The sequence below is a fragment of the Globicephala melas genome, chromosome 9 (assembly GCF_963455315.2).
Source record: "Globicephala melas chromosome 9, mGloMel1.2, whole genome shotgun sequence".
In the NCBI taxonomy this organism is placed as follows: domain Eukaryota; kingdom Metazoa; phylum Chordata; class Mammalia; order Artiodactyla; family Delphinidae; genus Globicephala; species Globicephala melas.
In genome coordinates, this window is record NC_083322.1 from 13368263 (window position 1) to 13388350 (window position 20088).

Below are 20088 nucleotides of genomic sequence, written 5' to 3' on the forward strand. Positions count from 1 at the left end.
AATCACTGGACTTTGATCTCTCGGAGGCAGGAATCTAAAGGCGAAATTACTTTCTCACCAGGGTTGTTTCACTAGACATCAAGGTTTATTACAAAGCTACAGTAATTAAGATGGGCTAGACCAGTGTTTCTTTATTGTCCTCATAGAGAGTCTTTTTCGATCTTTTTTCCCCCTAATTACCCCTTCGCCTCTGAAAAACAGTAAAACTTCCTATTTGGAAAAAAAATCTAGATTCACAGGAAATTGCACACACACACACACACATACACACTACATATATATATATATATTCAGGGAGGTCCAGTGTACTCTTCTCCCAGTTTCCCCCAATGGTAACCTCTTGCACTACAGTACAATATCAAAACCAGGAAATTGACACTAATACAACCCACAGAGCTTATTCAGATTTCACAAATTATACACACATTCCTTTGTGTGTATGTGTGTGTGTGCGTATGTATTTGTGCAATTTGATCACATGTGTAGATTCCTACACCTACCAGTGCAGTCAAGATACAGAACAGTTCCATCACCACAAAGTGCTCGCCGTGCTACCCTTTACAACCTCCCACCAGCTCTAATCCCTGACCCCTGGTAACTAATCTGTTCTCCACCTGTATAATTTTGTCATTTCCAGGATGTTATGTAGGGGCTTCCCTGGTAGCGCAGTGGTTAAGAATCCACCTGCCAATGCAGGGGACACAGGTTCAAGCCCTGGTCCAGGAAGATCCCACATGCCGTGGAACAACTAAGCCTGTGCGCCACAACTACTGAGCCTGTGCTCTAGAGTCTGTGCTCCGCAACGAGAGAAGCAACCACAATGAGAGGCCCACGAACCGCAATGAAGAGTAGCCCTAGCTCCCTGCAACTAGAGAAAGCCCACGCGCAGCTACGAAGACCCAACGCAGCAAAAATAAATAAATAATACATAAATAAATTTATTTAAAAAAAAAAGAATCATACAGTAGGTAGCCTTTGGAGATTGGCTTTTCTCAGCATAATTCTCTTGAGATCCATCAGAGTGATGTATGTATCAGTAGTTTCTTTTTTTTTTTTTTTTTTTTGCGGTACGCGGGCCTCTCACTGCTGCGGCCTCTCCCGTTGCGGAGCAACAGGCTCCGGACGCGCAGGCTCAGCGGCCATGGCTCACGGGCCCAGCCGCTCCGCGGCATGTGGGAACCTTCCTGACCGGGGCACGAACCCGTATCCCCTGCATCGGCAGGCGGACTTTCAACCACTGCGCCACCAGGGAAGCCCCCAGTAGTTTCTTTTTTATTGCTGAGCCATGTTCCATGGTATGGATGTACCACAGTTTGTTTAACTACCCGCCCATATGAAGGAAACTGAGTTGATTCTAGTTTTTTATTATTATGAATAGTGCTTCAGTGAACATTTGTATACAGACCTTACAAAATTTGTGTACAGACCCTACAGATACACTGTATATCTGGCCCTTTGGAGGCCACAAACCACTGTCATATCTAAAATATTTTTGCCTTCCCAAAGAATGCATGAAATAGACCAGTAGAATAGAATAAAAAGCTCAGAAACAAACTCACGAATATATGTACCCTTCACAGAAAGATGGTGCCACAGAGCAGTGGACAAGATTGCCTTTTTAGTCAATAGTACGGAGGCAATTGGATCTTTACATGAATAGTTACAAGTTTTGGCCCAGACCTCTCACTGTACACCATAATCAATGCTGGATAGATTGCAGATCTAAATGTAAAAGTCATAATAAATTATAAACAAACAAACAAATACAGCGAGCAAGGGAGGGTGGGAGGGAGACGCAAGAGGGAGGAGATATGGGGATATATGTATACGTATAGCTGATTCACTTTGTTATACAGCAGAAACTAACACACCATTGTAAAGCAATTATACTCCAATGAAGATGTTAAAGAAACAAAAAACATACAGCAAGTAAGCTTCAAAAGATAATGTAAGGCTATGTTAATGATTTCAATTAGGGTAAATTTTCCTGCATAGGATACAGGAAACAATAATCATTAAGGAAAAGTTTGATGGATTGAAATATACTAAAATTAAAAATGTCTGTTCATCAAAATACACCATCAAGAGAGTGAAGAGGAACTCTGAGAGTAAAAAAGTGAAAGATGAGGGACTTCCCTGTTGGTCCAGTGGTTAAGACTCCAAGCTTCCAATGCAGGGAGCATGGGTTCGATTCCCGGTCAGGGAACTAAGATCCCACATGCCGCATGGTGCGGCCAAAACATTAAAAAAATAATAATAAAATTTAAAATAAATAAATAAAAGTGAAAAATGTATTTGCAACACATGCAATTGACAAAGGGCTCAGAGCTGTTCAAGAGAACTGACTTCAGGGAGCATAGGTGACCCCAGCCCAGCTGCTACCCCACTGTCCTCCTCCAGCTGGTGCAGAGGCCCCAGCACAGGGAGGCACTAACGCAGGCCCCTGCTGCAGAGACCAGGGTTCCATTCCTCTATCAGGCAGCTTTGGTTCAGGCCTGAATCAACCTTTCTTGGACACCATCCTCCTTCCTCCCTTCTCTCCTTCCCAGGGGCAGGTCAGCATGACATAGAAGACTCTCCCTGCCTCCTTCTGCGCCTTCCTCTTTATCCCTCACAGCCATTTCTCCCAATAAATCTCTTGCATGTCTATCGGATCCTGTCCTGACATCTTCCTGGAAGACCCGAACCAACATAGATTATTTCCAGAAAACATAAGGTACTTGTAGGGATCAATAAGAAAAAGACAAACAACAGGTAGAAAAATGGGCATGAGAATTGAAAAGAGAATATCCAAATAGCTAACAAGTGTATGAAAAGGTGCTTGACCTCAACAGTGAACAGCGACCTGCAAATAAAAAATGCGAGTGATATCACAACACACTTATCAGGATGGAAGAAATGGAAAGATCTGATAATAGCAAGTGCTGGTGAGGATGTAGAACCAGGGAATCCGGGTTCTAAGAGCTTTTGCTGAGAGATTGTGGACCTTTAAATATAACAGGGGTTTAAGTGGAAAGTTTGCCCGAGATCCTAAGGGGACAAATAGCAGACGCCAAAGAATGTTAAGAGACAGAACAGCCACATAACCTACAAAAGGAGGTTGGCTCCCAAACCCTCACTCTGAGGGAGTAAGAAGAGTTAAGAAGTTAGAAACAAAACAGAGCGGGATGAGAAAAGGACAAGAAGCAGCCATCTCCAGGCGGAAAGCAGGGCACCTTGTGAGTGATGTTCAGGAATTTGTGTCTTATCTTGGGGGTGATGGGGACACCGAAGGTTTTAAACAGAGGGACGGGGCTTCCCTGGTGGCGCAGTGGTTAAGAATCCGCCTGCCAATGCAGGGGACACGGATTCGAGCCCTGGGCCAGGAAGATCCCACATGCTGTGGAGCAACTAAGCCCGTGCGCCACACCTACTGAGCCTGCGCTCTAGAGCCCGCGAGCTGCAACTACTGAGCCCGTGTGCCACAACTACTGAAGCTCACGCACCTAGACCCCATGCTCTGCAACAACGGAAGCCACAAGCCCGCGCACTGCAACGAAGAGTAGCCCCCGCTCGCCACAACTAGAGAAAGTCCGCATGCAGCAAGAAGACCCAATACAGCCAAAAATAATTTTAAAAAAATTTTAAATAAGTAAACAGAGGGACATTACTGAGGAGCTGGGTTCCCTGTGAATGGCTGGAGGGGAAGGAACAGGACAAATCAACGCACAATGGTCCCTTTGATTTTGTATGGTGGTGACATGGCCTCTAGGGGCTGGGGTAAACTTTTGAGAGAGAAAGCCATTTGTGTGAAGAACCATGGAGACAGAATGGAAAATATGGTAAAACGGCAGGGACACTTATGTGAGGGAACAGCACAGTTGGCTATCCCAGATTAAAGCGAGGAGACCACCGACAGTAAACAGGAAGACCCGTGGTGTCAGCCCTTGGGATTGGATGCGTCATAAGCGGGAGCACTGGTGACACGTCCTGATCATCTTTGGGGGCATTTCTAGAACCAGTTAAGAAGTGGGGCAGAGATATTTGTTACAACAGACAGACGAGGGAGTAAATATCAAGCAAAAGTTGTGAGATTCGTGGAAATCCCACCACATCTTGGCATTTGTTCCCCTACTCTGCCCCACCTGTTTCTGCAGTAGGGGGAGGAAGAGTGAAGGACAATGCTGGTGGGGGCGGGGCCATCAAAGGGCGGGGCCCGCAAGGGAGGAGAAGGCGGCGGTGGAGAAGTGGGTGAGGCCTTCCAAAGACAGCCCAGAGGGGATGGCTGGTCAGGGTGGCTTTGCATGGCAGCTTTCAAGGTTCTTCTGCTTCAACGTTTCCTGGGAAGCCTGTGAATTGAATGGAAGAGGGATCCAACCCACCTTCCTGGGTAACCGCCAGCGGGTTTAGGACGGCATGGTTCCCCTCAGCGAGATGCAAGGGATTCACACCCAAGCTTCCCTTCCCTGGGAGCTACTATTGGTGGGGTTCCCACCTTCCCTGGCGGCTCAGCTATGTCCCCCCTCTCCGGGGGATGCCCTCTGAGCCCGTCGTTCCCTGGATTGAGGTCTCAGCACTGTGCTAAGTGCTTTATATGTTACCTTGTTTAATCCTTTCAATTCAACAAAACCTTTGAGGCAGGTACCAGTTTTATAGATGAGTAAGTAGAAATTTAGAGAGAGGGATGAGACCAAGTTCAGACAGGAAGGACAGAGGGGAGATTTGAACCCAAATCTGTCTGACTGCAAAGTCCAGGCACTGGAGTGGATGAGACATTGCCTCAACCAGAGCTTCAGGGGGCAACTGTCAGCCTGACCAGCTACTGGAAAGTGGCTGGACAGGAACTGAACCACCCGGGGCTCTGATTCAAATCCTGCCTCACCTGTCAGTAGGTAACTCGCTGAGCTCCTTGGCAGGATACTTAACCTCCAGAGGCCTCGGTTTCCTCAGCTGGGAGACGAGGATGGTCGTCTCTGCTTCTCAGGATGGTTGTGAGGATTAAATGAAGGGACCCAGGGGCAGACTCAGAGTGGAGTTTAGTAAATGTCACCTGTCGTCAGATCTTGTCACCCCTCCTGGTCATCACACTTCAGGAGCAGCTGTTGTGAAGGGTGTCAGAAACCTTGGCCAGTGTCCTCCTCGGTGCTTCGAAGAAGTGGTTATTGAGGAAGAAATATGGCTCTGTTGGGGGGTCAGTGTTTATTTTTATAACTCTGAACTCTGCCTTTTTCTTTTTTTAAAAATAAATTTATTTGTGGCTGCATTGGGTCTTCATTGCTGCATGCGGGCTTTCTCTAGTTGCAGTGAGCAGGGGCTACTCTTCGTTGCGGAGCACGGGCTCTAGGCGCGCGGGCTTCAGTAGTTGTGGCACATGGACTCAGTAGTTGTGGCTCGTGTGCTCAGTAGTTGTGACTCGTGGGCTCTAGAGCGCAGGCTCAGTAGTTCTGGCTCATGGGCTTAGTTGCTCCGCAGCATGTGGGATATTCCCGGACCAGGGCTCAAACCCGTGTCCCCTGCATTGGCAGGCAGATTCTTAACCACTGCGCCACCAGGGAAGCCCTGAACTCTGCCTTTTGAAGAAGTGTTCTTTATACCTGAAGTCAAATCAAAAATGTTTCTGGTTCCAGAGGGGACCTTTGGCTGAGAAGTAACAAGAGAGAGGAGGCAGCTCACGCTTCTCCAAAAAGACAAGTCACCCTCCATGTGGAAGACGCTTCCCAGTCTCACTAATCTCTCCTGTTTTCTGCCATGAGGGAAAAGACACAGCCCCTCTGAAAAAAGGGGCTAAGTTTGAGGCGCATTTTCTTTGGCAGCTGGCTGTGCATAGGGAGCTTTTGATCTGATGCAGCACGAAGGAACGAGCCCCGTCTAGGCTCTTGGAATGACTTTGATTCTTAAGTTACAAGAAGCAGAATGAATTACAAAGCAGCATTCTCTTCAAGGCCATGCATATGATAGGGGCTAGACTGTGACTTAAAACAGCAAAGACAGGGAAAACACGGTTCTAGAATAAGAAGTCCTTTTTGGAATCACAATAGTAATAATAGATGGGCTAGATGTGCCAACGATGTGTGCGAGTGACCTCTTCTGTGGACCGTCTGCAGCCCAGCTATGCTTCCTGTCACTGCCTCCCCCCTCGGGGCCCAGCTGCTTGGTCCAGGCCGGGCACCTTACACCAGGCCTGCCCGCCACCGTGAGGTTGGCCAGCAGCCTGGGCCAGGCTTTGCCATGAGAAAGAGGAATGGAGCGGGACTTCTCTGATGGTCCAGTGGTTAAGACTGCGTGCTCCCAATGCAGGGGGCCTGGGTTGGATACCTGGCCAGGGAACTAGATCCCGCGTGCGTGCCGCAACTAAAAGACCCTGTGTGCTGCAACTAAGACCCGGTGCAGCCGAATACATAAATAAATAAATATTTTTTAAAAATTAAGTATTAAAAAAAAAAGGAACGGGGCAATGGGATTTCCTTCCTGAAGAATGTGAGCTAGAGGGTATGAGAGAATGAGGGATTCTGTGGCAGGAGCAGGCTGGGGATGATGCTTTGAGGAACCCAGGAGGGATGGTTCAGAGGGAGAGTGCTGCAGGCCCACAGTATCCTGAATGTAAGAAGCAGCTCTGAGAGAAGACATAGATACACAATGGTGGAGGAGGCTGGTACACAGAGCCCAGCCCTGAGAAGAGGGTCCCCAACTTCCTGCTTGCGATGGGTGGCCTGGCTCCACTGTGTCTCCCACTCTGCTGGGCTTGAATGCTGGGCTGGGTTTTCCTAGGTCCCAGGGACTTGCACCCTCACCATAAGCACCGCACCCCATTGTTTAAGGAACACAGAGGAGTTTGTTCCCTCAAACAAATGAACCTTCTAGAAACAAATCCCACACCCGTTATGAAGCACCTACTATGTGCTAGGCACTGTCAAGCGATGTATACACATTATCTCGTCACGTCTTTACAACAACCCTAGTGAATATTGATTGCATATTGTAGATGAGGAAACTAAGGCTCAGAAGGTAACTTACCACACAGCTAGGACATGCCTGTGCATGGATAAATAATCCACTAATCATTGCTGTGTTTAGCGCTCAGTCCCACAGCAGCTCTCTAGACCTGTGCTCTGCAAACTTTAATTTGCATATGAATCTCTCTAGGATCCTGTTAAAACGAAGATTCAGATTCAGTAGGTCTGGAATGGGGCCTGAGATGGGGCACTTTTAACAACCCCCAACGTGATGCTGATTCTGTGGATTTTTAGGGCAGTGAAAATACTCTCTATGATATCATCATGGTGGATACTTGTCATTAGACATTTGTCCAAACCCATAGAAAGTACAACACCAAGAATGAGCCATAATGTAAACTGTGAAGTTCAGATGACTATGATGTGTCAATGTAGGTTCATCCTTTGTAACAAATGTACCACATTGGTAGGAGATGTTGATATGGGAGAGGCTATGCATGTGTGAGTACAGGGGGCATATGGGAAATCTCCGTACCTTCCCAATTTTGCTGAGAACCTTAAAAACTGCTCTGAAAAAATAAGTCTTAATACAAAAAAAAAAGAAAAAGAAACCTAAAACCAAAAACCCCAGTGATGCTGATGCTGCTGGTCCGTGGACCACACTTTGAGTAGCAAGAACCTAAAGCAACTTGCCACTTGGTAAACAGTGTCCTTAGGAGGGGCACTGCTTGCAAAGCTAATACTATAGGGAAGTGACAGCACATTACCCGTTTCTGAATGCACAATGTGACGACACGTATTTCAAGCTGTGAGTTCACTGTGTATAGTTGAAGTTGAGGTTAATTTTGATGTTGGTTTGTTGTTAAGATTTGCTTAGCATCTTAGCAGGTGTGATAAGTCATTCAAGAGTGTTGTCAGTCATAGTCATCTGAGCGGCTCTTCCGGGGATTAAGAGCCATCTGACGCTGTGAAGCTCGGACTACAGAATACTTCCTGTGTAGTCTGTACAGACGTGTGTCGAATCACACGTCTGTATGATGAAGGGTGTACCTTCATCTAGATATCTGGCCCATCTCAGGTTTTTGCAGTGAGAAACTCTAGGGTGAGGCCCTGGAATCTGTATTCTTAACAAGTTCAAACCACCCCACTCTCATGCTCAAGTGAACCTGATGGGAATTTCTGGCCCAGATGTTTTCTGAGGTCCCATCCGCCACGTGCACTTTTACGGCTTCCTGTTCCACTGCCACTGGAAACACAGAAAAAGCTGAGCACGGGGGGCGGCTGGCAGTCAAGGAAAGCGAAACACTTTGAAATCGACCTACCAATCAGCATGATGACCAAGTTTGCTGCCCCGTATTTCTCTATCTCGTGAATCCAGTGAGGAACAGACTCGAACGTGGACCGCCGGGTGAGGTCGTAGGCAATTATGGCCGCGTGGGCACTGCGATAGTAGCTTTGGGTGATGGTCCGGAAGCGCTCCTGGCCTGCAGTGTCCCACACCTGCATCTGGAGAAGGGCAGGAAAGGGGGTCCGCATCAGGAGTTCCCACCCCTGATGGGAACTTGCTCGCCTAAGTCGTTCCCTGGGTCTCACTTCTAGAGATCCAAATTCAGGAGGTCTGGGGTGGGGCCCAGGAATCTGTCTTTTTTCAGGTGCTCCCAGGGTAAAATCCCCAAGGTTTTCAGGTTGGGGGCCATCACCTAAGGTGCCCTTCAGTGGGAGAGGCGGATCCAGTGTCCTAAGGTCTGGTGTTCTTTTGCCTTCCTACCACACTCATCCCTTCGTCCAGATGTTTTATCTTTTTTTTTTTTTTTGCGGTACGCAGGCCTCTCACTGTTGTGGCCTCTCCCATTGCGGAGCACAGGCTCCGGACGCGCAGGCTCAGCGGCCACGGCTCACGGGCCCAGCCGCTCCGCGGCATGTGGGATCTTCCCGGACCAGGGCACGAACCCGTGTCCCCTGCATCGGCAGGCGGACTCTCAACCACTGTGCCACCAGGGAAGCCTCAAAATGTCTTTTTACTATTGTGTTTGTTTAATAAGGATCCCACACAAAATCCACTTATTACATTTTCACCAACACTTTTTGATCTTTTTTGGTTGGTCAAATGGGTAAATGATATTATCTCACTTAGTTTAATTTCATTTCTTTAATCATGAGTAACAATGGGCACTTTTACTTTTTCACATAAATGTATGAGCCAGTTCACATAACATCTGTGAAGTAGCTGTTTTGTCTAATCTGTGAAGTGCCTACTTTTTGTATTTGGTTGTTGGTCTTTTCTTCGATATTTATCAGAGCTCTTTTCACATCAGAGAAATTAGCTCTCTGTCAGTTCCATATTTGCAAATGTTTCTTTCCAGTTTGTCACTCATCTTTGACTTTAGTTTTTGTTTATGGTATTTTTGAGTATGTAGAAATTTGACCTTTATATGATCATATAGAAGAGTATTAATTTGACCTTTAAATAGTTAGATGGAGCAATATTTTCCCTTCTGGCTTCTTGTCTTACTTTAAAGCCTGATTTCTCTATTCCTCAATGATAAAAATAAATACTCCCATGGGTTTTTTTTCCTGGTATTTTAATGATCTCATATTTTATATTTAAATCTTTCACTCCTCAGGCATGTGTTTCAGGGTTAGGAACCATGGCTAAAAGAGGCAGACCCACCCGTGTCCCCCTCTGACCTTCACTTTCTTGCCGTTGATCTCCAGGGCACGCACAGTGAAGTCCACCCCAATGGTGTTCTGCTGCGCCTCGGTGTAGACCCCGGACGTGAAATGCCGCACCACACACGTCTTCCCCACGTTGGAATCCCCGATGAGGATAATCTTGAACAAATAGTCAAAGTTCTCATCTGCTGCCCTGGCTGAGCTGGAGAATTGCATGGCTCTTGCCACCTAGAACAGATCAAGGAAGAAAAGAAGGAATTCGGTCTCTCTTTAGTGCAGCCATCCCCAACCTTTTCGGCACCAGGGACTGGTTTCGTGGAAGACAATTTTTCCTCGGACAGGGTGGGGGACTAGGATGGTTCAGGAGGCAACGTGAGCGATGGGGAGCGATGGGGAGCAATGGGGGGCGATGGGGGGCGATGGGGAGCAGTGGGGAGCCATGGGGAGCGCTGGGGGCGATGGGGGGCAATGGGGGGCGATGGGGAGTGATGGGGGCAATGGGGGGCGATGGGGAGCGGTGGGGAGCGATGGGGAGCGATGGGGGCGATGGGGGGCGATGGGGAGTGATGGGGGGCAATGGGGGGCGATGGGGAGCGATGGGGAGCGGCAGGTGAAGCTTCACTTATTCGCCTGCCGCTCACCTCCTGCTGTGTGGCCCAGTACCTAACAGGACCGGTACTGGTCCACAGCCTGGGGATTGGGGACCCCTGTGTTAGTGACCACCTACCAGGGGCCGGGAACTATTCTTGGCACTCGGGATTCAGCACAGGACAAGACAGAGTGAGGTCACTGTTTTCCTAGCACTGCCATCCTCGTGGGAGAAGCATGTTAATTACTGGTCAGGTAAGAGGGAGCTGCCCGCACAAACCCCACCTGTCCTAGGTGAGTTAACATTACTTCAGGGGTGACCTTGGAATGAAGAGGTTCTACTGCTGTTCTCTGCTGGGCCCAGTACACGGTCAACACTCTCAGATGACAGCATTGACTGGGACTTCCCTGGCAGTCCAGGGGTTAAGACTCCATGCTTCCAGCGCTTCCACTGCAGGGGGTGGTGGGTTTGATCCCTGGTCCGGGAACTAAGATCCCACATGCCTCGGGGCCCAGCAGGAGTGTTTCACCTGCCAGTTGTCAGGTGGGAGACATGCCTAGCTGTCAGCCTATCTCCATGTCACACAGGAGGAAGACAAATTACTGGAAGACTGAATGGCAAGGCAACCAGCCGCAAGCATCAATGAGACCTGACAGACAAGTCAGTTTCGGGAAGAGTCACACAGCCCTTTTCTTCCGGTTGGCACCTGCTTTTCCTTGTCCTGGAAATTATGATTCTGAGAATATTCAGAATGAAAACTGTGGGGAATTCCCTGGCAGTCCAGCGGTTAGGACTCTGTGCTTTCACTGTCAAGGGCCCGGTTTCAATCCCTGGTTGGAGAACTAAGATCCCACAAGCCTCGAGGTGCCACAAAACAAAACGAAACCAACAAAAAAACCCTGTGGTTCGAATGTTTGTGCCATACTCCACCATAGGCTGGAAAAGAAAGTTTCTCATGACAGTGTCTCCCAAACTAACTGATTATCAGAATTACCTGGGAAGATAATTAACTATCTATATATTCCTGGAGCCCATCTTAGGTCTGCTAAATAGATTTAAAAACATGCACACACTCCCAGGTGATTTTGAGGACTAGCTAGCCTTGGGAAGTGTTGACCGACACAATCACCCACCTGAAACTTTATTCCCACCTTCAGCGTCTCTGCTTAAATACCCACAGCATCTCAGATCACGAGGAACTCACTACCTCCTGAAAAAATCTATGTTGTGTGCACAGCTCTAACTTACATGGGGTTGAAATCTATCTCCCCGAGGTTTCCATCTGTGGACCCTCATGCTACATCAGGACTCCCATTCCACATGACAGCAGATTCCTACTCCACAGCCCAGCAGATTGTTGGAGCAGCAACCGTGTCCCCTCATGGCAGATATACCCGGGCCCTTCAACTGTTCTTTGGTTGTGTTGGGTCTCCTCGTCAGATGTCTCTTAAAAATACAGGAAACCTTATTTCATTTGATGACGAAATTTGATGTGTTGCAAATTGTTCCTGCCTATGACACCCTTCTTCATTTCCCCCAGTTTTAGTTTTTGGCTTTCTCAGAAGTCATAGAAAAGGACAAGTCTGTATCATGACACAGATTAAAATCTGTACGTAAAAACTGCGAGCTTTAAACAGACGGAGGATCCTACACTTCTCCTGGACTCCTCTGAAATCACTATGGCTAAATGATCCAGCAGACACGAGACATAATCAAACAACTCTTCCCCGGGCTTTTCAAGTAAAGAAAGCCATTCCACTTCCGGTGTCTTATCCCTGTAATTTGAGCTGAAATCTTACTTCCATGCCCCCACCCCCATACACACACACCAAGTAAGTCCTCAGGGTTTCCACAAAAGCCCCCTTCACCTCCGCCTACACGCCCTGCAAGGAGAAACAAGCGATGTCCACCCTCCAACACCCTCCATCCTGCATCCTGTAACCTGCACCTGTTGCTTACCTGTCTGGCTCTCTCACCTCTGCCAGTAGGTAACGTTTGCTCTTTCTCCTGGTTTTCCTTTTGGTCCTCCGTGCCCCTTCTTCCTCCTGTCTCGAGGCGTGGTGGGAACTGTAGTTCTGTCCCCAGGTGTCAGGTTTGGTGGCCTGAGAAAGTGAAAGGAAAGTGTCAACCCTCCCTCCCTCCGCCTCCCCCTCCCTCCCCATCCGGAGGAGCTGCCATTGGGTACAAAGCACGGGGTGAGGCCACACTAGGTCACCTTTCCTCCGGCTTCTTAGCATCACATGTTATCCAGCAAACCCAAAATGAAAAGGACTAGCCTGCTACCTCAGCCAACACCTACTGAGCCTCCCTGTTATTTCTTTCAGCTCACATTCTCTTAGGCGGCCCTTACCCCCAATTTTTCCTGGTGTCCCCTGTTTGGCTGGGGTGGGAGTGGCTAGTTGAAGGGCAGCAACTTAAAGGAGGATACAGATCTGGGTTTTGAGTCATTTAACTGTTTTGTGGACTTGAATAACCTTTTCTGAGGAGCCACTGAGAGAAAGGAGGTGATCCAAAGAGAAGATTAAAAAACGAAAACAACTTTGAATTTGCAGGGGAAGAAGGAGCTGAAAAAAAATGTTTCCTTCCCCCCACAAAGTGTACCCCAGAACCAAGGTTAATTTCTAGGAAGACCTGGAGTTCGTCAGTCCCTGATGCTGGCAGGAGAAGCATGGAGCTGAGGTGAATTTTCCTTTTTATTTTTTCCCCACAGAGTCTGGAAGAGTCACTGCTTCTAGCATGGGGACCAGATCAGCTCCACTCTGTGGAATGTGCTGAGCAGGCAGTTAAGCTATAGGCACAACATGCAAAACAGAAACATCCCGATCGATAAAATATTAAACTGGTGTAGTGTTTTCAAACTGTGGGCCGAGACCCGTTAATGAGTCATGAAGTCAAATTTAGGGGGTTGTAACCAGCGTTTTTACAGAAAAGATTAGGAAACCAATTCAGAATGCATTCCATGGAGTAAGGGTATTGTTGCACGAGCTGTTTGGATCAGCTGTGAACAGGCACGTGTGTGCTGGGGGTGATGTAAGATGTATTTCTTACTGTGGATTGAGGCCTAGCACTGAAATAGAGGACAATTTATTCACTACTCAAGAACATTTCTCCAGAAAACCTGTAAATGATGATTTATCTTACCCCAAATTCCATTTACACATCACTTTCAGGAACCTCTCTTTTGGGGAGGATAAATCCAATGTTGGCAGGTAGAGCAAGAAGACAAAAGACACTGCCAAATACTGCTGCTGCATACCGTGCTTTATTGTGTTTTTAAAAAATTTTTATTTTATTTATTTTTTTGCCCATGCCATGCAGCATGTGGGATCCTAGTTCACATTCAGCATGCGGGATCTTAGTTCCCTGATGAGGAATTGAACCCGTGCCCCCAGCAATGGAAGCGTGGAGTCCTAACCACTGGACTACCAGGGAAGGCCCTGCAGACTGTGCTCTGAAAGCCACAGTCATGCATATGAGGCTTCAAAATGAAATGTAGGTCAAGATCCATGACAAATGTATGGGCAGGGGCAGGAAATAAAACCCGTGAGATGTGTCCGTGAGGTTAGGTGTCAAAATGTTCTCTTCTTCCGGTAATGATTACTGATAAAGAAAAAAAAAAACCCCAAACCAAAAAACCCCAGCTGACTCAGACTTCGCACTTAGAGAGCAAGTATAATTCGAATGGTAAAATGCCCGAATGGTTATGGACGTCAAGGAGAGATGCTGCTTTTCCCTACCCCGACCCTCTCCACCAATGCTGACTATAAGTGCAAAGAGCAGAACTTGGGTTATGGGGAAGAAGGCATTCTTGACCTGGCTGGTGGTGATGCAGGTCATATACTTATACACACACACATACATACGTGCATATACACACATATATCTCACAATATATATAGTTTACCATTTTAACCATTTTTAAGTGTATCATCCAGTGGTCTTAAATATATTCACATTGTTGTGCAGCCTCCAGAACTTTTTCATCATCTCCAACTGAAACTCTATATCCTGTTAAACAATAACTCCCATTTCCCCTCCCCCCCAGCCCTTGGTAGCCATTATTCTACTTTCTGTCTCAATAAATTTGATTACCCTACGTACCTCATACAAGTGGAATCATACAGTAAGTGTCCTTTTGTGCCTGGCTTATCTCACTTAGTTTAATGTTTTCAGGGTTCATCCATGTTGTAGCATGTGTCATAATTTCATTCTTTTAAAGTTGAATAATTGTCCACCATTTGTTTTTTACAATAAGTGTGAAACGCCTGGTCTGGTTGATTTATGGTTGCTCCCCATAATATCACATTTCCCCAGCCACACCCTCTGATGACTGGAAACAAAACTACCCCTGCATTGTGTAAAGGCAAATACAAATTAAAAATAAGAGACTTAATTCTCCTTGTTGAAAATAAGGGAAGAGGACCCCCCTCCCTCCTTTTTCTTTCAAAATTTCTGTCCTTTTCGAATATATGTATATCTTTAGAATGGCTAAATAACCTCTGCCGGTCTCACAACTCTGGAATGTTTCTTCCAGGACCTGGGAGCCATCTTTTGAAATTCAAACATCCAGGGAGCTATTGCCCCTAACTCCCAGTTCCTGTGGCAGGATGGGAGGCTAACTTCCGTGGGGGCTTTGCTCCAATTTGCAAAACCATCTCCTGTCCTAAAGGTGTGAGAAGTTCTCTGGATAAGCCAACTCCGGTGGTCTCCCCAGTGACCATGATAAAGTTAGGAGAAATATTTGTGACATAAGGTCCAGTCGAGTCCTCTCACTTGAGGAGTAGTGATTATCTGAGAACTTGCCTGGAATGGGTAGTGTCTGCCTGGCAATGTAAGGGGGAGATTCCTTTCTTCCTTTGTTACCTCTTAGCGCGTTGCCTGTGATGTGCGTCACAGTCTGATTCAAAGCGTATTCAATAATAAAACTGTTTTCTAATCTGCTATCTTTGTGGACAGGTTTTCTGGGTTGAAAGACTTATTTATTTATTTATTTTCCCCCTAGCAGTTGAAAGAGAGCCCGGAGGGCAAAAGACCCTTGTTCAGAGTCGTGTGTTGTAAGGCCTTCAGTTTTTTTTTGTTTTACATCTTTATTGGAGGCCTTCAGTTTTTGCTTGAGGTTGCCAGGATCTTAACACTCATTTATTTGTTTGGGTGATGGGGGTGGGATGTACAACAGTGAATTATACCGACAGACTAATAACCCTGTCCTTATGGGCAACTGTATTTAATTCAACAAAAATTTAAAGCTTATGCCCTCATGGCAGGTCAGTAGCACACCTAGCAGCGCATTTCTTTCTCTCAAAACAAAATGCAGAATAAAGGTTTTTTTTAAAAAAAGATGATTTATATATACATAATTTTTTCCCAGATTATATCTTTTCTCTCCCGCACTGCTTCTTTCCTAACAGTCCTGGCTGGTGTCCGTCCCTCCGACCCCCACTTCCCCCTCGGAGCTGCCGGGTCCACCCAGGCCTCTGGCGCCGTCTGGAAGCCGACACTCCCCCTCCTCCTCCCCTCCCCTGTCCCTCCCTTGTCCCTCCCCTCCCCTCCCTCTCCTCCCTCTCTTCCAGTCCCCTCCCCTCCCCCTCCCCTCCCCTCCCCTCCCCCTCCCCCTCCCCTCCCTGCCCGGTGGCCCTCAGGTAAAGCCGCGCGGTCGGACTACAACTCCCAGCATGCCTCGGGTACCGACGGGTCACGTGAATGCCCGGAAACCCTGACCGCGGCGGCGCCGGTGAGGTGGCAGTGGGAGCGGCAAGCTTGCGGGCGTGGCGGAGCGAGAGGAGCTATCGGCCGGCCGGAGTGCGACTGCTACTGCGGACTCGGGTGCGCGAGTGGCGACGCGCCGGGCCCGAGCCGAGAACGGCCGGAACCCGGCTTGGGGCGGGGGTGAGGGGCGCCGCAGGCGAGGGCAGGTCCGAGGAGCTTCCAGGCGACGAGGGGACGGGGCGGAGAGGCAGAAGGTGGCGGCCGGTGGGTGTGGCGCCGCGGGCAAGGCCGGCCACCCCTCGTTCCGTCCACGCTGTGCCTGGCTCCTCGGCGCCCAGGTGCTCCGGGACCGGCGGAGTACCGTAGCGGGCCGGCGAGTACCGTAGCGGAGGGGAGCGGGAGGGTCGGGAGGGCCTCCGGGGAGAGCCGGCGGCCGGGCCCCACGCCAGCGCGGTGGCGGGGGCGCCTGTGCAAGAAAAGGGTTTGTCGTCTAGACCAGGTGGAACGGTACCTCACAGGTAGGGCGGGCAGGCTTTTGGAGAGGATGTAGTGAGGCCACAGAGGGAGAAGGGTCTTAGTGGAATAACTGGGCTTTGCCTTTTGGTAACTACCACGGTCTCGGTCAGGAATTTATCTGATCGCTTTTTCGTCATTAACTCAGTATTCTTGTGTGCACAATGTGGTCTGTTTATTCTCACGTCTCACGGGATTATGGGAACGTGTCCACAGGGTTTTTGGTGTTTCCAGAAACTAGGCGATCTCCTGATAACTTACTGAAAGGATTGTAGGGAGTTCCTGGGGTGAGCAAAATATGATTTTTAATGGCCACCTTCTTTCTTCAGCGTTTTGATGGTTGAATTCTTTTTTTTCCCATTTGTTGAATGTTTGCTGTATGCCAGGCACTGTACTTACTTACTATATTAATTTATTTTTGGCTGCGTTGGGTCTTTTTTAAAAAATTATTTTTGTCTGCGTTGTGTCTTCATTGATGCGTGCGGGCTTTTCTCTAGTTGCGGCGAGCGGGAGCTACTCTTCGTTGCGGTGCGCGGGCTCTCATTGCCTTGGCTTCTCTGGTTGCAGAGCACGGACTCTAGAGCACAGGCTCAGTAGTTGTGGCGCACGGGCTTAGTTGCTCCGCGGCATCTGCGATCTTCCCGGATTAGGGCTCGAACCCATGTCCCCTGCATTGGCAGGCGGATTCTTAACCACTGCGTCACGAGGAAAGCCCCAGGTGCTGTACTTAGATAAATTGTCTCATTTAATCTTCAGTGAGGAAATTGAGACTCAAAGAAGTTAAGTGGAGGGTCTTGAATTCCAACTGGAACTTTCATGCCTTTGTGTGGGCCATGTTGTGGCTTCAGATGACAATCTTCTATTAATCTTTGATATCTGGTCTCTGCATCAGAAAATAACCCTGAAATGATACTTTCATAAGCTCAAAGTCGGTGCACTGTCTCGTTGCTCACTAGCTGTCAGGATCCAGTGTATTAGTCATTGTCTCAGGTTCTGATTTGTCTTGTTCACCAGTGGTAAGGAGATGTCAGAGCAATGACCATTAATTTGAGTATAAGTCCTTTGTCTAGGAGAGGGAAAGATTTTTATCTTGAAAACTGTTGTCTTTGGAATATGTTCAAAATAGGTAGGAAGAACGTGGTTTGGGGAACCCTGAGAGAATTTTACAGAAAAGTGCTAGGTATTTTACATCTGTGGTAAGGAACAATTTAAGAAGAGAGACAAATTACAGGAAGACTTGAGTTTCGAATGAAAGGATTTACATGATACAGGGAAACGACCTCAAATGAGGTCATGTGGGATAAAAAAGATACTTGTGTAAATTACAGAATGCACAACTGTCACAATAGGTGAGCTCAACTATCCATTTAGTACTTTTCCCCCTACCTCTATACTGAGTATACATAATCATTTTACTTTGCAAACATAAAAACTGAAGTCTAGGGAGTGAAGTAATTTGCCCTTCTTATTTAAGTGTGTGCGAGAACCACAGTTACTAATAAGGTGCTTTTTTTCCATCCTGCATCTATACTTCCATGTTTAATGTGTGATATTTTTAATTACTGTGTTTTACCCAACTTGGGATATTTTAACCTTTTAACCTTCCCTCTTACACAGTATAACGTAGGGTCTAGGGTCAGGTCTGGGTTTGAATGCTCCTTTCACCTCCTAAGAGATATTACTTTGTAAAATCCATTTTTTTATCTGTAAGATATGGTGAGAACTAAATGCAATGGCACATGGTAAGTACCTAGCACAGGGCCTGGCACTTTGAAAGCATTCAGTGTCGGCCATCAGTCAAAGCATTCATTCATTCAGAAAATCTTTACTGATCATTCTAAATGCTCTGCTAGGCCCTGGGGTTGTAGCTGTGGTGTTAAGACAGATGTGGAACTTACAGATGAACAATAAACATGTGAACAATTAAAGCAGATAATGAGATTGGGAGAAATGCTGTGAAGGGAAAAAGCAGATGGAGATGGGAGAGGTAGTAACGGAGGGAGCCCATTTTAGATAGGACGATCCAGGCAGCCACTCTAGCGGATGACACTTGAGGCTGAGCCAGGGAAAGGCAAGAGCAAGCCGTTTGCAAAGAACCAGGAGGAAAGCATGTCAGACAACAGAAGAGCAAATGCGAAGTCCCAAAGCAAGGAAGGGCTTGGTGTGTTCAGGGGCAAGAAAGGGATTGGGTGCTAGGGAGATGGTAGCCATGTGGAGGAGTGATGCTGGTGGGGGGCGGAGCAAGGGGGGCACAGAGGAGAAGGAAACGGCTAGCCCCACGCTGTGTACAGCGGCAAAGGACTGGGACCCACCCAGATGTCCCGCAGGAGACTGGACTGCGGCAGCTCTGTAGGTGCAGATGGGGTGGACCTCCACCCTCTGATAAGTGAAGAGAAAAAATAGTGCAGGATAGTGTGTGCATTTGTGTATGTGTGAGTGTGGGGCTACGCCTGGAATGCACGCACAGGTGCAGATTCTGCAGGAATGCAGAAGCAATGGTAGGAGCCCCTGGTGACATGAGAACAGGGAGGGAGGTGTCACCGTGTATATACCCTTTGAACTTTCTACCATTCTGCAAGAATGCAGAAGCAATGGTAGGAGCCCCGAGTGACGTGAGAACAGGGAGGGAGGTGTCACCGTGTATATACCCTTTGAACTTTCTACCGTATGTGTATAGCATCTACTGCATACAGGTTTTGGAGGCCATGGCAAAACTCTTGTGGTTTTATATGAGTCTTGGGAAACAGTGAAGAAGGCATTTTAAGCAGAAGAATGACAGCTGATTTATGTTTTAAGATATGTTTCTGGCTGATGTGTGAAGAGTGATGGGCAGCAGGGGGCTGGTGTGTGTGCTAGATGTAAAATAGTGAAACCCTGCCGGAGGCTGTTGCACTAGGCTTGGTAGAAGATGTGGGTGGTTGACCTTGGTAGTGGCTGTGGGGATGGAGAGAAGAGGATGGATTTGGGCTGAATTTTGGGGTGAAAAGGACTGGATTTAGTAATGGGTTGGATGTGGAAGCTGAGAGGAAAGGAGAAATGAGGGCTAAGTGTTAGTTGCCTTGGTGGTACCATCTTGTGAGGGCAGTGCTGGGGACGAATGGGTGTGGAGGGAGGAAGTGAAGAATTGTGAAATTGTCTTTTAGTTCCAAGGAGGGCTCTCAAGTGGTTGGTTGGCTGTGCCGCTGGGAGCCCTGGAGGGTCTGAGTTAGAGCTGGCGCTCTGGGAATCATAGGCAGAAAGCCGTGGTACCAGATAAAGGGGACAGAGATCTTGGAAGGTTAGAGAGAGAAGTGTAAGTGGTTATCTCAGATGTTGAGAAAGCAGGTCCTTAGGCAAGTGTGGACTTGCTGGGCAGAGCTTCATGCCCTCTGAGGTTTGTGGTTTTGAATCTGAAAAGTGAAACCAGCCCGCTCCTTTGATTTTTCTCTGGCAAAACTCAACCACTTGGGCCCAGGGGAGGAGGCCAGAGGCAAGCGAGGAAAAAAAGGCCCATAAGGGAGATAGTGCAGATTCTAAGTTGGGAAAGAAGGGAATGAGGACAGGAGGAGGGTCATGGATGAAGGGAAAAAATGGGGAGGTGACCTAATTGGGAGCTTGCTGAGGTAAAATGACTTTGGAGTGGGGAGTATGAAGTAAGCAGTTTTCTGGAAGGAGACAAAGCAAGATGTTTGAAAT

General features: G+C 47.7%; 2 protein-coding genes across 2 annotated transcripts in view; one reads left to right on the top strand and one right to left on the bottom strand.

Moving 5' to 3' along the window:
* RAB19 (RAB19, member RAS oncogene family) overlaps positions 1-12431 on the bottom strand; it is a 14623-nt gene extending 2192 nt beyond the window's left edge. The window contains exons 1-3 of the mRNA XM_030853999.3: positions 12171-12431; positions 9621-9833; positions 8255-8438 (exon numbers count right to left, since the gene is read on the bottom strand). Coding sequence (XP_030709859.2) covers positions 8255-8438; positions 9621-9833; positions 12171-12431 — 658 coding nt within the window. The remainder of the gene's footprint in view (positions 1-8254; positions 8439-9620; positions 9834-12170) is intronic.
* Positions 12432-15905: 3474 nt separating this feature from the next.
* SLC37A3 (solute carrier family 37 member 3) overlaps positions 15906-20088 on the top strand; it is a 44756-nt gene continuing 40573 nt past the window's right edge. The window contains exon 1 of the mRNA XM_030853992.2: positions 15906-16017. The gene's annotated coding sequence lies outside the window, so the exon portion shown is untranslated. The remainder of the gene's footprint in view (positions 16018-20088) is intronic.